This window comes from Podarcis tiliguerta (assembly GCF_965153285.1).
Source record: "Podarcis tiliguerta genome assembly, chromosome: 1".
In the NCBI taxonomy this organism is placed as follows: domain Eukaryota; kingdom Metazoa; phylum Chordata; class Lepidosauria; order Squamata; family Lacertidae; genus Podarcis; species Podarcis tiliguerta.
Genome location: NC_139534.1, coordinates 105202320 through 105219920, shown reverse-complemented (window position 1 = coordinate 105219920; position 17601 = coordinate 105202320). Strand labels below are relative to the sequence as shown.

At 40.7% G+C, this 17601-nt stretch overlaps 1 protein-coding gene and 1 long non-coding RNA gene across 11 annotated transcripts in view; one reads left to right on the top strand and one right to left on the bottom strand.

Annotated features, from left to right (window-relative positions):
• The window catches only part of LOC310681474, a 360526-nt gene that overhangs the window by 87097 nt on the left and 255828 nt on the right, over positions 1 to 17601 (top strand). The window lies entirely within an intron of this gene.
• Positions 1 to 17601, bottom strand: part of GPATCH2L (G-patch domain containing 2 like) — a 31338-nt gene that overhangs the window by 10848 nt on the left and 2889 nt on the right. For 5 of the 10 annotated variants that reach the window (XM_083448588.1, XM_083448587.1, XM_083448590.1 and 2 more), the window contains exons 3-8: positions 11446 to 11510; positions 9556 to 9732; positions 8787 to 8866; positions 4635 to 4702; positions 3879 to 3918; positions 1561 to 1646 (exon numbers count right to left, since the gene is read on the bottom strand). In XM_083448588.1, coding sequence (XP_083304714.1) covers positions 1561 to 1646; positions 3879 to 3918; positions 4635 to 4702; positions 8787 to 8866; positions 9556 to 9732; positions 11446 to 11510 — 516 coding nt within the window. The remainder of the gene's footprint in view (positions 1 to 1560; positions 1647 to 3878; positions 3919 to 4634; positions 4703 to 8786; positions 8867 to 9555; positions 9733 to 11445; positions 11511 to 17601) is intronic. The other 5 variants (XM_083448594.1, XM_083448592.1, XM_083448593.1 and 2 more) reach the window with 2 other exon arrangements.

Below are 17601 nucleotides of genomic sequence, written 5' to 3'. Positions count from 1 at the left end.
GCAGGGGGAGCCTTCATCCCGCTGCCCTGAAGAGGCTTGGCGCAGTTATCCTGTATCCCAGAAGCCAGATCCCTCTTGCTGTTCTGGCTTCTGGGATTCAGAATAATTTTTTCTTGTTTTCCTCCTCCCAAAACTAAGTGCGCCTTATGGTCTGGTGCGTCTTTTGGAGTGAAAAATACGGTATTTACAAGCCGAGCTCAAGGCTCATCCAAGTTTAAGCTACTGGCTTTCATCATCATAACAGAATAACAGCTGCAGAGAACATTAAGGTTATCTAAGCAAGTTCCTGCCATAACATAAGGTACTTCCAACCACACACATCTACAGAGTATGTGTGCCAAATGACAAAAAAAATGAACAAGGTACTGAAGCAATAGGTTTAATAAACATTACCAATGGCTCAAAAAGGACAAGACAAGCTACATATTACAGTAGAATTTGCCCACCCAAGTCTGGGTTGTTAAATAATACTTTCCATTAATAATAATAATTTCCATTTTAGAAAGACAAATGAAACCTTCTTGACCCTCTAGCACAGGGATGTCCAACCAGTAGGTTGTGATCTACCGGTAGATTCCCAGCTGATCCTGGTAGATCACGGGATCCTTATCGTGTACAAAAAGTTATGGGGGGAAAGCTAAAAAATGCCTCTGTGCAATCCTCCCCAAAAAAGCTCAGCAACTCTGGGCACTTTCCTCCTAAAAAAAGCTCAGCAATTCTGTGCAATCCACTCACCCCATGCACGCTCCTCCTCCCTCCAATGACAATGGGTAGATCACTGCCAGTTTTTTATACTGGGAATAGATCACAGTCTCTTGGGAGTTGGATATGCCTGCTCTAGCACAAGTCCACTCCACTCAACATTTCATCACCAGTCATGACATTCTGCCAGAACTATAGAACAAGAGTGAAAACTTCAAAGATCTCAAATGAAAATTTCTTCCTAATCTCACATATCCCTCACTGAGGCACCAGATTAAATAATAAAATATCCTTCATATAATATATGTTGTCCGCTCCCATGACAATAATTTGAAGTGGCTAATCTGGATTTTTACATTTTCTACTTTTAGTTAGCATTTTCTTCAGACTCCCAGGCTAAATTGAATAATGGATAGAGCCATTCCTCACATTTAAAATTTCTTTAACCTCCCTATTCAATTATTCCCTCGCTATTATATTGAGCTTTCTAATGCACAACACAAAGTTTGCTCCTTGTCCAGGTATCAGTCATCCAAATTCACTGGCGAGTTCACATGTAACACTAACAACATATACATAAAATCAATTCAAATTCAATACAGAAACCTGCAGAGTATTATCATTTTAATGGGTATTTTTAATGGTATTTGTTTTATGCTGCAGCGCAGTTCTGTGGTTGTTGTAAATCTCACATTTAGTTTGCTGCCTTGGACTCTTGAGGAAAAGCAGGATAAAAATGTTTTAACCCAAAGAAGTAGAAAAGGAAGTCACCCATGCAATTTGTTTCTGACGTGCATACTCCACAAACCAAGAGATACCATACCATTCCTCACAATGAAAGCAGAAGGTGATGGTTACCTGGCTGTGCAGTGTGCTGGTGAGCACCTTCGGTGGGAAGCATCAGCAAGAACATCCAAAGAATAGAGAGGAGATAGTGGATTGAACTGGAAAGACAAGAGAGAATTGGTTAACAACATTGGTTAGTAACATTAACTGAATGCAGACAGTTGAACTATCCTTACCCAGTCTCTCACATTATCTGGAGTCTTACATTCCATATGTAGCAGCAGGCCAATTTCTGAGCCCAGGCCACACTGCTCACTCATCTGGAGGAGAAAACCAACTGGACTTCGAACACACCTAGTCGAGAAGGCAACACCTTTCTCCACTCTCACGTAAGAAAGAAAACCTCTACCAATTAAGTCTGTTTTCATTTGTACAGAGCTGTGTACAAAGGAGATCGACATCCACCTTCACTGCGAGATGTTTCTTTGATCATAGTCAACTTGAGAACCACCAGCATAGATGCCACTTTAGCATCACAAGAAGATCATTTGCAAAACTCAACTGCAGAAACAAATTGTTCTTTACAGAGATGTGAGCAACTGAAGCAATCAGCTTCACCAGTACTAATGATCACAGCATACTGCATTTATTTCTCCAGAAAAAGAACAAAACATTTACCACAACAAGAAATATTTTCTTCTGGAAGGCAAGGGAGCAGCACTTGAGGTTCTTTAAAAAAAACACTAAACACTATTCAAACATTAACAGAACATATGATACAGTCCATGTGGTCCAGAAGGAGTGAATTAAACAGTTGGATGCCTACAGACATTCTTCCTGCATGTGCAAAACTAACATGTCAATGATACAGCTGACCTCAATGGCTTCCTCCCATGTGCATGAGAAGACTTTAACATGCAACTCCCCATCAACCTGTATGTTGTAGTGTAGTCTCAGAAAGGCCCTGCTAAACAGCTGGATCAGTTCAATCTTCAGTCACAGAGAACTTAAATAAATAGTAAGGAAAAGCGCCAATAAACTACAGCATTGCAAGATGTCAGTTTTTACCCTATCAGCTATCTCTATGGAAGCCTGCAAATTCCAACCTTCTAAACAGCTGTAGTGCCTCTTACCACTTGCTCCCAACCAAACTTCAAAGAAATTCAAATTGCTAGATTGACTGGGTACTGCAAAAAAGCACTATTTCCTTTAAAAATAGATGCCCTCTTACTTTAATTTTGAACAATATAAACATATAAGTTACCCAGTTACTGGAAGCTCACTATAAAACCCAAGGAACTTCAAAATAATGTGAACAGCTGGTTGGAAAAAGTTTGGGCATACTGTAATCAGATTCACTTTCAGATGGATTATGAGTTCAAAATGAAGTATGTCACTGCAGATTTTTATACTACACTTTTGAGCTTATTAAGATATATATTTTTTTACTATCAAATGAGGAACACAGACCTCATCTAATTGATTATATTGTAACTGAACTAACAACAACTCTGTACATTCAGGAGTTAGTCCATTAACCTTTATACTGGTGTAAGTTAGTTGAGGCTGCAAATTTAATTGGGAGAACTGAAGGGTAAATATTCAGTGGCTCTCCCTATTAGCAGTGGGAACCAGAACATGGAAAAACCATCTCTAAATATACTTGGAATTACCAGCTTTCTCTCTGTCTTACCAGCAGAGCTAAGAAAATACCAGCATGACTAAATAACCAAGTTAAAGCGACTATCAAATGCAGTAAGACTTCTTTTGAAGACAGGGAGAGAAGGCTGTTGTCATTGATAATGAACAAAAAATTAAAAGGGGCAGAGGGAGAAGACACTATGTTCTGGAAAATCACATGAAAATTTATAATTTATTTATTCTTACATTTACATCCCACCTCTCCTTCAAGGAGCTCAAGGTGGCACATGTTTCTCCGTCTCCTCATTTCATCCTCACAATAACCCTGTGAAATAGGTCGGGTCAGTCAGTATTTCTCAGCCTAAAAATCACCAGCTGAGCCAATGGCCAAGAGGGGATTTGAACCATGGATTCTCAGGTCCTAGTCTGATGCTCTAACCACTACACTTTATTGGTGATTCAAGATGAACCGATAGAAAAATGCACCCCAAAAATGCTTTAAATAATCAGAAAGCTAGATGGAAAGGCAGCTAGAAAGAGGGGAAATGTAGGAGAAGGCCAAACTTTGATACAAGGAGTCATTGTGAAGTAAGGTCTTCCAGCATACAGTGTATGACCAAAGGAAGGTCTTTCGGCCTTCTTGCACACAGGCTGCAAACGTGGAAGAAATTGGAGGCCATGACTTCATTATTTCTAGAGACAGAAATCAAGTAAGAATATACAAGAGAAGCAAAGTACAGCCATCTTACCTGGTTGCGATCTCTCATTCCCATTGACGGCAACCAGAAACTAGAGAGATGGTAGAAGAGACGAAATTGGAGGAAGCATGAGAAAAGAATTGGAAAAAAGGAAGGGGAAACAGATGCACAGAGAAGAAAAGAAGAGGATTAAACATCCATGTAAGACAGATGCATTAAAGACAGGTTTAAGGCAAGGGGAATTAATCTGGGTATCAATGGATGAGAGAAACTCAATCCAATGGATGCCACACTTAAATTAACAGCAAAGAGTAGGGAAACCAGCACCCCATAAATAAAAGGGAAATTTCAGGCATGCTCATCCACCCACCCACATCTGTGATGTCCAAGAGGATATACTAATTCAGAAATGTAGATAATTCATTAGTAACAGAAGCTGGTGACTACCTTGGGTACCCTCCCTACCATAGCCCAGCAGCTCAGGTACTTCTAATACTGAAGTTTCTTTTATTAGTCTATGCTGGGTTCTTGTGCATTTTGCCATTTCACATAGTGCAAGAATGAGGAAGCTGATTACATTGACAGGAGCATTGCACTAGCCCCCCCCCCTTTTTTTTTAGCACAGTGGGAAGAGGATAGGAAATGCAACAGGAATACAGAAAGGCAAGCATATCACCCCTTCTATAAGAGATGGCTTTCTAATAAAATGGGAGGATCCTCTCTGCAAGTTGAGAAGGGACAAATTCTGTATTATGAACCTCCCCCTCCCCCGACTTATAGACCTGTCAGCAGCATTCAGGTGCTTACTCTTTTTGGCAGGAATCACCAATGATGTGGCTAATCCTCTCAGTGCCCATAGCACTCATGATGGTCTCCTGAAACACAAAGTGACAGGGGGGAGGGCTGAGGCTACAATGGCAGATGACAATGGATGGCCTATTTATTTAAATCTGGGCCTGCCTCAATTGGGTTTTAAAAAGGATGCAGTAAAAGGTAGATTTTAAGAGAAGAAGGGCACACAGGTATTGGGAGCTGAACCCTCCTCCAGCTAAACCCCTATAGTATGTTACCTGGACTGTTAGGGTTGGATACCGAAGAGAATCATAGAATAGAATAGAATCATAGAATCATAGAGTTGGAAGAGACCAGAAGGGCCATCGAGTCCAACCCCCTGCCAAGCAGAACCTGGCTGAGAGGGACTTCAGGAAAGTAAGCTGCAGCAGAAAGGCAGGTTTGGTTCCTCTCACCAATGTGCTCCATATGCTCTTAAAACTAGGTCTCCTATCTCCATTTCTATGTGTGATTGGGGCAGACTCAGGCTTAAACAAACAGGTCTGCTGCTATCACATGCAATATGAGCCTCAGGCACTCTCCCTCCAAAAATCAGGCAGCACAGACACACATGACACACCCATAAGACAGTGCATTCTGGTTCACATGGGGTCAGAATAAATGCATTACCCTCTGAGGAATTGAGAAGTGTGACTCCAGCAGCCTTGCAAGAAGTTAACATCTGAAGGCAGCCCTGTTTAGGGAAGTTTTTAATGACTGATGTTTTAATGTGTTTTTAATATTTTGTTGGAAGCCGCCCAGAGTGGGAAAACACAGCTAGATGGGTGGTGTATAAATAATAAATTATTATTATTATTATTATTATTATTATTATTATTATTATTATTATTAACCTTCATGCTGATAAGAGAAAAATGTAATGGAAATTCATGTTTCCTACACTGCATAGAACTAACACTGTCTCTCTGTTTCCTATGACATAGTTATCCAGAAGAGCCAAAATATTACTGAACTGTCCAATAAGCATATAGCTAGAAGTCGCAGTATGGTCAATGTCTCAAGAACAAGATGGATTCAGTCTGAATATTGCTGGGAGTGATTTAAGAACAGGAAATTTTACTCCTAGATAAAATCTCAAACATTCACATGAACATGTGAAAGTTTCATGCATTCACTATCCCTATTAAAGTTATTGTGCAGAAAGTGAGGAGGATTTTATTTCCTCTTGCTTCAAGTTCCTTCTGTGTTTCTTTCATTAGCTTGCATTTTTTCTGCTCTGTTTAGGGAAATAGGAAAGGAACGTTTAAGACCACCCGCTTTGCTCTTGGTTATTTAAAAGCTCTGACCTAAAGCCACAAGAGTCTTAATTCACTTATTTTCTGCTCCAGTTCATTAGGGTCAACAGATGCTGAAGTGCTTCAGTGGTGCTGCATGTAGAGTTTTTTTTAAAGTGTATATATGTCACATCATGTTCTACCTGTGTTAACCAGAACTGCTTAACAATCTTGAGTAAATGAGCAAGTCCCATATACAAACTGATGAATCTGCTCTTGTTTGTGCATGTAAAACAACAAAAACCTAGGACTGGAATAGAATATAAGAAATGTGGTCACTCATCCAAGATCAGCCCTCCGATCTGAAACATTACCCATCCCTCACAAGTGATTAATCACATGAGGCAGCTTGCAGTCATTTCTGGTACCCCCAGACTTATTATTTCACATGAATAAAAGCAAAGGTACCCAAGACAGAGAGGGTAATAGTATGTTCTTAGTAGATAAAATAGCTTTCAGAAACTCAGCTCAGTGTCCTGTAGTTGCATATACTCACAGTTCTGTGCATGAGGTTGCTTGCCACACAGAACAAATTGCCAGAAGATTGGGATCAGGATCTGATCATCAATGGGTAGCTTATGGCCAGGAACTCTGAACACTATCACATGCAAGGTTTGTGGGGAAGCAGCAGCAGGGGTGAAAGATAGGCTATTTGTTACAGTAGAGAAATTATTAACTTAAAGTGCCGTAATGTTTAAATTTACGGTTTATTACTGTGTAAATTACAAGCCGTACTTTGGGTAATTAGCAGCTCGCTGGCGGGGAGCTTTGAATGAAACTCATTATTTATTATTACAATTTAGAAGAGAATGGGGGAGGGAGAGCAGTGACCTCCACTGCAAATGACATAGATCCCTTTAAGGTGATGAAGATAAATTAAACAAGTAAATATTATTCTTATTTTGGTTCATTAGAAGTGCCTCCTAAAAGCTTAGGGCCCTAGGCTCTTACCAGTGGCCTAGTCAAAGGCACTGTATTCACCACAACTAAATCTGCAATTCAACAGTATTTAACTTAGCAAGATTAATAGAGCTGGGGTGTGAAAAATCTGTCAAAGACAGAGAACAAAAAAGGAAGGGACACCACTCTCCTATACAGATGAACCAGTTAACATATAGGCTTTATGAGCACAAACCCCCAATGCACAGGACTAGATCTGGAGTTACATTGAGTGGAATTTTACTAATTCCAGAAGGCAGGAGGCGAGAAGCAACTTTTGCCCATTCTCCCTTCCCTTTGTGCGTCTCTCCAAATATCTGCTATGCAGGTTTGGGAGACCCTACACTCCAGTATTGGAAGTGGTACAAGAGGAAATTGGCTAAAATGGATACACCCTGCCTCACTCTGCCTCCAGAAGAGTCTACATCAAAGTCCTGTCCAAAAACACAAGGAATTATGTTTACAGAGGGAGATGCCTGGATCCAACCCACAGAGCTTCCAACTTCCACTCAGACAAGGATTAATTTTCCTTCAGTGAGAGCTCCAGGTGAGTAAACTATTTAAAGGGTCCAGCTTCCCACAACAAACTCTGCAAACTATATTCAACCTGCCCCTTAAAGCTTACGAAAGCAGAGGTTGCAGAACTCCAGCTTTACCATACAAATGCTTATGACGCATAACTCAAAACCAGAAGCCCTGCAGTCAACAGCCTTTACCTTTCAGAATTTAAACACAACACACGTTCCACACCACATACCAGTGACTACGTATTACAGAATCTTCCACCCCAGCTAAGAATACAGCATTTCAGGGATTCCTTCCTTGCAACTTACAAATGGCTCTTCCAGTTCTGTATTGTTTTTAATATTCAGTTGGAAGCCACCCAAGAGTGTCTGGGGAAACCCAGCCAGATGGGCGGGGTATTAATAATAATAATAATAATAATACTGCACTTTTATAGCCAGCCACCCTCCTTTCCTCAGCACTGTCTTATTGTATAGTTTCCTGAAGCTTTTTAACTTCTTAAAATTAGCTTTACCATGACTATCTGCAAGTAGCTAAGAAGTTTTGACATACGTCAACACATGAAGCAAATTTAAGGCCCATTCAAACTTTTGTTTGTCCTGTGATTTGGTCAAGTATGTTGTATCGATCTATCATCAAGGGTCTGAGAAAGTATTTTGTCCCACCACTTTCCCCAGGAAAACCTGCTGTTTACTGCTGAATCGGACCAAATGTCAATCCAAGAAAAACCCAAAGATAAATTTGTTCCTCTTCTGAACCAGTTGTAAAATAGCTCCTGAACAGGATTTCATGCTCTTTCCTGCGATAGGCATTGGGAGTGGTCTGCTTCTACCTTCTTTCCCTGCCTACCCCTGCAGGATCATGTTTCAACTTGTGTCTCCAGCTTCAAGGAGTGCACTTCTGGTTTTCTTGGAGTGCTTGCATTTTTTATTTATTCTACTTTCTCCAGCTAAGCAACCATATAAAAACTGCAGTCAAATTATATACATGTTCCTGCTTTGGTTGGAACCATCATAAACAATCAAAGCTTTATTTTCTGTCTTTAATAATAAGTATTAAATAATATGTATTGGAAGGGTTCCAGCTCCTAATGATTATTTTATTATCTGGTTTTCTGATTCCCCAGTTTTCTGATTCTGTGACTCTCTGCTACAGGTGGACAGAGTTGAAGGTGGAGACAACACAAAAAGTGGACTGGGGCAAAAAAATCACAAGTATGAACATACAACCCCGAACTGAATTGAAAACAGGTCAAAGATGGAAAATGTGGCTAGGCAAATTGTTGCATGGTCCACTTTCAACTGCAGGTAGATCTCCCGCAAGTGATGCAGCAGTCACCAACAAATTACTATTCTCAAAAAAGCAATACCTTGCTCACCAGCCTCCTACGGCCCTTCCTGAGGCAGCGGGTAGGAACACTGGGAAGACGGTTCAAGCGGGCATGAAACCCTGGATGGGAAGAGGAAAGAAGAGAACGCTGAAGACAGAACACTATCAAAACAAAGACCACAATAAACAGCTAGTTGTAATACAGAAACAAGAAACTAGACTGCATTCCAATTTCCAAAACTACCTACAATATTTTGTGGAGCTTGGGCATGCTGTTATGCTCTCTGTATTTCTCTCTATTTACATAACCTATATGAAGTGTGACCATAGCCATATGGCAAAAAGGCAGCATGGGTTAAGGCACCCTCTTCTGACACTGTTGTAATGCATGCTGGGTGAGTAGTATTCTCGCACTAAGAGCACTGAAAGTTGAAAGTATTGACCAAGCTACTTAGGATAATAGGCATAATCATACATAGTCAGAACACCTTTCTGTAAGTCAGCCTGCATTTATCCACATTAGTATTTGCTTCTCAGCTACATGGTGAGTGACAAATTTCACACATCTATTAAGGAATCTGACTGACATACAGTGTCTGTCTGACTGCACAATGAACCTCCACTTACACAACCTCTCTCCCCCACTCCTCCCCTTCTAGCTCCATATCATCTCCAGACACCCCTCCCCCAGCAGATTTTAGAAGCTACAGGTAGGAAGAGGAAGGAGTCTGCTCACATAAAACTGGATGCTACCTGCAAGCATTTCAACTGTGTCAACTATCTCCATAACATTTACTGAAGGATCTCACCTCTCGTAGCTGGCCGAGAGGGCAGAAGGAATGTTGGATCTGAGATTTTTTCAAGGCTGGAATCCATTCGTTCCATGTCAGACTGGCGGTCAGTTCCCCACTTGGGCAGGAGGTTGGGGACCGTGAATCCTGAGACACATTCTCCCTCATAGAACCAATCGCTCTGTTCATCATCACCTAAAAGAGAAGGAAAAAGCTGATCCAACACTCCAAAAATCAACATCATTTGAACACTGTTGGTTCTCTCCAACAATGTGTATAACAATGAAATAAGCAGCATTCACTTGTACGAATATTCCTTGCTAGAACCATTATGTTTGCTCATGTACCTAGAACGCAGAACTTTATTCTACATGTATAACAAAATGTCTGAACATTATTGTTTGTGTTCCAAGGTGAATTTGTCCTTTATGTTTGAGCACAAGAACACGTTTAATTGTTAACTCATTGTCTATGGTAAGAAATAGTTTGTTAGCAACTGCACAGCTTTATGATACGTTCTATGTAGGGCTACCTTTAAAGGTCTCCACCCCCATCATCCTGCTCGGACACTGAGGTCCAGTGCCGAGGGCCTTCTGGTGGTTCCCTCCCTGCGAGAAGCCAAGTTACAGGGAACCAGGCAGAAGGCCTTCTCAGTAGTGGCACCTGCCCTGTGGAACACCCTCCCACCAGATGTCAAAGAGAAAAACAACTACCAGACTTTAGAAGACATCTGAAGGCAGCCCTGTTTAGGGAAGCTTTTAATGTTTAATAGACTATTGTATTTTAATATTCTGTTGGAAGCCACCCAGAGTGGCTGGGGAAACCCGGTCAGATGGGCAGGGTAGAAATAATAAATTATTATTCTTATTAAACAACTATATATACATTGTAAAAAAAATCAACCTGAATTTGAAAGCTAGAGGAAGACCCCTCAGCCTTCAAAAAACTGGGGGGGGGGGGATCCAAACAAGACTCACAAAAGTGGGGGGGTGTCACACTTTCTCAAATACACACAGTATTTCAATGCTGAGACAATGCAACTGCCCCATGAGAAAACCACTGCTTTGAAGGAAGGCATAGATTTGTTGCAACAGAAGAACAATTACAAGTTTACTGAACAAAACCAAACACAAGACACAAGCATTTAGAAAAGGCATACAATTTTCTCTCAAGACCAATTAAGAATACATGAAACCCAATATTCTCTGGTACTCCTATTGTCTAGCACTTACCTAATTAGGACATTAACTCTGAGTAGTGGTCTTTTCTACTTCATCCTTACACATCAAAAAAGCACAGTGCTGAGAGCAGTTGGCCCTTTTTTTCTAATACTGTATTCTATATTTCTCAACATGGATGCTGCTAAATATTCTCCAACAGCTTGCTAGCTCTCCAGTTTTATTATGATTTAGAAAGTAACAAAAGAGGACTGTTTTGATACTGAACAAGAGTCATGATCTAAATTAACAGGAAGTCTTGTAGCAGCTTAAAGACTAACACATTTATTACGGAATAAGCTTTAGTCTGCAATTATCATCCAAGGACCTTCATCAAGTGCCTCCTCCATGAGAACAGGCCTTTTTGGTGGTGGTTCTTCATTTGTAGACTGCTCTACTATGGGAGGCTCAGCTGGATGCCTTCATTACATATCTTTCGGTGCCAGACAAAAACGTTTCTCTGTAACTAGGCCTTTGGCTGATTAACATTCTATGGCCCTTTAAATGTGTTGGGTGGGTGTGTTATTGGTTTTTGTTTTATTATGCACTTTGTGTTCTCATTTTGTATTTTGAAGTTGTGAACAGCTCTGTTATCTTCAGATAAAGGGCAGTATACAAATTTAATAAATAAATAAATGTAGAAGTACTTTAAGCATAAAATTAAAGAAGAGTAACATAAGAATATAGTTACCTTGGCGACCTTCATCATTGGTAAAAAGGCCAGTGTCACTACTGCTGCACACACTACTGGTTTCACTGAAAAGAGAACAGAGAAAATTAAGCACAAATGCAATTGATATAATCCACTTTGCAAAACTCTTCACTGCAGGAGGGTCTCAAAGCACTTTCTAGACAGCACACAATAATGGTATTGCTTTATTCATCTTTACAGCCTAGTTGACCCACACATGGGATGTCAGGAGACACTTAAATGAGCAGCACAGTGGTGGCCTATCAATTTAAATGAGTATCACATATGAATCTTATAAAGGGTTTTGATATATAGTAATCCTAAAAAGCAAATTAGTTTAGAGACATTGATTAACATTCCTGCAGATGCTATTTTACTAAGAAAGAAACCTGGAGAGGGTAAGCAAACAGGTGTTTCAGTTACCCAGTTATGGGAGAGTAAGTATTATTATTATTATAAATTAAATTTGTATGCTGCTCTACATCCGTACAGGAAGGGCGGTTCACAATACAAAAATACAAGATAAAAATTGTTAATGTGTGCCAATGATATCTAGCTACTTTATACTCTATATTTCTTTTTCTCCTACAGTCATAATGAAGAATATAGTGCAAACACAATGGTAATACTGTGTATTAACACAGTAGTATGTTTCTGAATAGAGTGGTACCTCGGGTTAATAAGTACTTAATTCGTTCTGGAAGTCCGTACTTAACCTGAAACTGTTCTTAACCTGAAGCACCACTTTAGCTAATGGGGCCTCCTGCTGCTGCCACGCCGCCGGAGCATGATTTCTGTTCTCATCCTGAAGCAAAGTTCTTAACCCAAGGTACTATTTCTGGGTTAGCAAAGTCTGTAACCTGAAGGGTATGTAACCTGAAGGGTATGTAACCTGAAGCGTATGTAACCCGAGGTACCACTGTACCAGTTTTCTGGGAATCACAGGTAGACAGGGTGCTGCTGCATTCAGGTCCTGCTTGTGTGCTTCCCACAGGCATCTGTTTGGTCACTGGAACAGGATGCTGGACTACTGGCCTGTTCCAGTGGCATAACATACAATATTTTAGCCTCTCTTTCAAATGGCATCTTGTCTTATAAGAAAGAATTATATGAAGCACATAATCAGCTGCCAATTACACCAGGCTTTCAATTTGGTCAATTCTATTAAGAGATGGTGGTTCCCTGAACATCAAAGTTCAACTTGAAAATAAGTAATATAGATATCTGTAAAATGACTGGCTTCCAAGAATACTAAATTTGTATGTGGGGATTTAATACTGGGATTAGAACAATTCAATTATTGTGGTGCATTGGAAAAGACAAGCACAAAATTCACTTGGAATGTGTTACATTTCATGATTTAAACTACAAGAAACAGCAGAGCATAACAGCAAATAAAAACCAGAAGAATCAAGAAAATAGGAGTAGTCAACATGGTGCCTTTCAGATGGTTCAGACTACAGTTCCCATCAGCCCCAGCCAACATGGTCAATTGTCAGGTTTCATGGGACCTGTAGTTCAAAACATTATGTTGGCTATCCCTGCAATAAAACCAGTTATTGTAGGCCTGGGCAAATAAAAAAGGGTCTTCACATGGTGCCAGCAAAGACGTCAGACTTGACACTAGGAAAGCCCTTTCTCTGGCTGCTGCTCATCTGGCATCAAAGTATGCATGAGTGTTGTGGGGAGACTCGGAGGGTGACATCCAATAAAAATAATAGCCTTTGGGCAGTCTCATGCAGCAGAAAATGGTCCTTCAGGTAGCTAGATCTTAAAACATTTAAGGGTTTAAAGGTAATCATCAGCATTTTCTATTTTGCCCAGAAACCAGTTAAGTTACTTCAGGACTGGTGAAATACACTCCGTTTAGTTTGCTGCTCTTGGTTACTAGCTTTCAAGAAGTGTTCAAAGGCAGTTCTACATACTTCCTTCAATAGTCATGGAATGAAGAATGTTGGTTCTGCAGTTATTTGGCACTGTTCAATCATGACACAATGAGCAAATAAGAAGATGTATTCGAAGAAAAATAACTGCAGGGAATGAAATTATATTCTCCTTCAGACATGCCAGCAATCTGTTACAGAATAATTAAGAGTACAAAGAAAATGAGAACAACTGATTGGGTGTTTGCAAGGCAAAGTGAATGATGATATGAGACATGTTTTATGAGCAGTGGCAACATTACAGAATTTCTCAGCCTTACAGTCATTTTGTCACTCTAACTGATGAAACTTGAATTTTAACCAGCAGATGAGTATTAGATTAGTTAACTTGAACAAAGGGACACCATTGACAAAATCTGATGGATAAGAAGATGCAGTTGGAAAAGGGACTTACATTTCTTACAGGATAGCGGTGTATGTACAGTGATTAACTTTCTTTGCCTATTGATTTCATTAAAATGCAAAATAATTTGATTATTCCTGAAGCTCCATAGCTATTCATTGTATGTCAAGTAAACAATTCTCAGTACCAAACAGACACTTAGACAATACCCTGTCAACTATTCTGCTTTCTTTCACTTTCATAAAGTATTATTTTACAAAATGAATCTAAAAGATATAATCAGGAGCCTCTCGGGATTTTATCCAATGAAGCAGTCCCATTTGCACAACAGAATTTCCCCTACATCTTCCTCTCCCCATCCACCCCCTAATCTGCTTCAGAGAGTTGGGAGAAATTCCCAGAACAGATTTGGGAGGACATGGTGGGGGAGGAAAAGAGCAGTTACAGAAGAAGTTTTGCACAAACAGGACAACTTTGTTGAATACAACTCAGTTTCTTGTAAACAACTCAAGATAATACAGTAGGCTAAGTGCTGCTAAGTGTGAGAACCTTTCGGAGGACAGATGGAATATAAATTTAACAAACAGATAACTAATGAACCCAGGGTAGAAGAATTCCTGCTCACAAACTTCTAGTCATTCATCTGGTCATCTGCAGTGAATTAAAATCAGCCTCCAGACACAGCAGTCTGGCAAGTCATCCATGCTACTAAGTACTAACATATGCCCAAACTGGCTTTTTAAAAAAAGGTAACAAGTAACATTTACGGTGGTACCTTGGTTCACAGATTAAATCCGTTCCAGAAGTCTGTTCTTAAACCAAAACATTCTTAAGCCAAGCTGTGCTTTCCCATGGCAGCGGGGGACTCAATTTACAAATGGAACACACTCAACAGGAAGCGAAACATGTTCTGCTTCCAAGACAAAGTTCACAAGCCAAAACACCTACTTCTGGGTTTGCAGCATTCTTAATCCAAGTTGTTAATAAACTAAGCTGTTCTTAAAACAAGGTACCACTGTACACTTATTTGCAAGGCTGCATGCAACCATGAACTTCACTGGGTTACTTGCACAAGTTAGGGTAAAGGTAAAGGTACCCCTGCCCGTATGGGCCAGTCTTGCCAGACTCTAGGGTTGTGCGCTCATCTCACTCTATAGGCCGGGAGCCAGCGCTGTCCGCAGACACTTCCGGGTCACGTGGCCAGCGTGACAAGCTGCATCTGGCGAGCCAGCGCAGCACACGGAACGCCGTTTACCTTCCCGCTGGTAAACGGTCCCTATTTATCTACTTGCACCCGGGGGTGCTTTCGAACTGCTAGGTTGGCAGGCGCTGGGACCGAAGGACGGGAGCGCACCCAGCCGCGGGGATTCGAACCGCCGACCATGTGATCGGCAAGTCCTAGGCGCTGAGGTTTTACCCACAGCGCCACCTGCGTCCCTTGCACAAGTTACTGTGTATATAATCCGTCTTTCAGGATTGTTGTGAAGTTAAACTTTCATTTTGGCCTATTTTAATGAAGCGTGGAATACAAATACAATAACAAAAGATAACTGCTGATTTGGCATTCTTATGTACTTCTTATGTTCCTTCTAACTTCTGAAAACCAGCTTTTTACTACTATAAAACTTCCAAGAAGCAAGCACACTATAGTCTGAGCTACAAGAAATACCACTCCAAATTTGCACACAGGAAATACAAACGTATTACACACAGGAATGGGGTCAATACCAGTCTTTTATTAAAGAGGCTTTCAGTGCAGCCACAGAAGACAACATCACAGAACCAGTGTTTGCAATTAGCTAGTTGCCAGGTGCGTTTAGTGACAGGAGTGGGTCCAACTGCAACCATGTGGAGATCTCTGGATGCCAGATTGGCAACTGACTTCTCCATCTGGCTGACTCCCAACTGTCTTAAGCAGGCAAGCAGAAAAGCTTTATTAAGTGCATTTATACCCCACCTTTTTCTCCAAGGAGTACATGGTTCACCCCATCCTCAGAATCCTTACAATGATCCCGCGAGGAAGGTTAAGAGGCTATAACTGGCCCAAGGTCGCCCAGTGAGCTTCATAACTGAGTGGGGATTTGAACCCTGATCTCCAAGGTCCTATTCTGACACTCTTAACCACTATAGTCTGAGCTATAAGAAATACCACTCCAAATTTGCATCATCATTTGTAACATCTCCAGGAAATGCAAACATATTACACACATGAGTGGGGAACATAATGCCTGACATCAGCTCAATACCAGTCTTTTGTTAAAGAGGCTTCCTAGAGTACTTCTACTATGGAGCAGCTATATAAAATTTAAGTAGGTAAATAAATACTGTACAGTGGTGCCTTGCAAGACGAAAAGAATCCGTTCCGTGAGTCTCTTCGTCTAGCGGTTTTTTCGTCTTGCGAAGCAACCCCATTAGCGGATTAGCGCTATTAGCGGCTATTAAAGGCTTAAGGGATTAGCGGATTAGCTGCTAAAAGGCTATTAGCAGCTTAGTGCCTTAGAAAAAGGGGGTGGGGAGCGAAAAAAAATCGCAGCAACTCGCAAGACATTTTCGTCTTGCGAAGCAAGCCCATAGGAAATTCGTTTTGCGAAGAACCTCCAAAACGGAAAACCCTTTCGTCTAGCGGGTTTTCCGTCTTGCGAGGCATTCGTCTTGCGGGGCACCACTGTATAGGGAAAGCAAAATGTTACTTAAGAGAAGGATCTGAAATATTTTCCTTGAAACTTGGATTTGTTTTATTCTGCATTGTTTTATTCGATGTTTTAATATGTTGAAAAGCGCTTTGAGATTTTTTTCTTTCAAATATAAAGCGGTATAGAAATGAATAACAATAGTAAATTACACATAAACCCCACACAAAAAAATGGCACCTAGACATTCTGTGGCTGCGACCACAACCTAGGTTTAAGGTGCCATTTGGTAATTAGCTTATATATATGGATTTCTAACTCTTGACAGTGTTGGGGAATCTTCCAACCAAGGCCTTCTTGTTTGGGCATGTTGTCAGGAGTCCGTATTGTATTTCTTTTACAATTTATATATAACACTCTGTTTTAGAAGCACCATCACCTACTCCAAATTCCCAAGGTAAGGGGGCGGAACAAAACTAAACTAATAAATCACTAGATGGTTGTTACAGGTCTACAGAATTATAGCCAGCCATCTTACTGTAGCTTCAGCCCAAAGGTTCATGCAAGGAAACCAGAGTTTCTTCACCCTGCACACAGATGGCAAAGCACACTATCCTTTAGTATAGGCCTTGCAGTCCAGTAAGCACTGATTAATGACCTCCAGTTACAATGGAGGCTACTTACTTTAACCACAAAATAATGAATGCTATTGATCCGACAAGCTACTGCTATAGAGTGTTATTGATCATCCAATCTTTTGTTAAAATGGCCCTCATTTAGCAATTGCACTGTTGCAAACACCTGGAGCAAAGCATGCCTATAATTAAATAGCCTGGAAGAGTTAAATTGAGAGGTGATGGACAGATCTCAGCTCTCCCCCATTTAGTCCTGCTCCTGAGCTATTGTTTGTGTCAGGAAGGATATTGATTTTCTATAAAAATAAGAAAACAAGAGGCACAGAGGGGGTGCAGAAGGTCAGGCCGGGCTGAAGGAGGTGGGGGAGGCTGACACTCTGTCTCTGTCACTTGCCTTCTAGGAGTAGGGATTCCCCCTCCCCCCCCAACCTCTTAATACATTAGCTCAACCGGGCTCTCAAGAGCTACTTCAGGCTATCACCAAACAAACTGCCCTTCAAAGGAGAAAATAAGTGAACAACAAAGAAGGAAACAAGTGGGTGGTCTGATAAGTCTAGTATTTAACAAGCCATGGAATGCAGCAACTAAGGTGGTGATTCAGCATG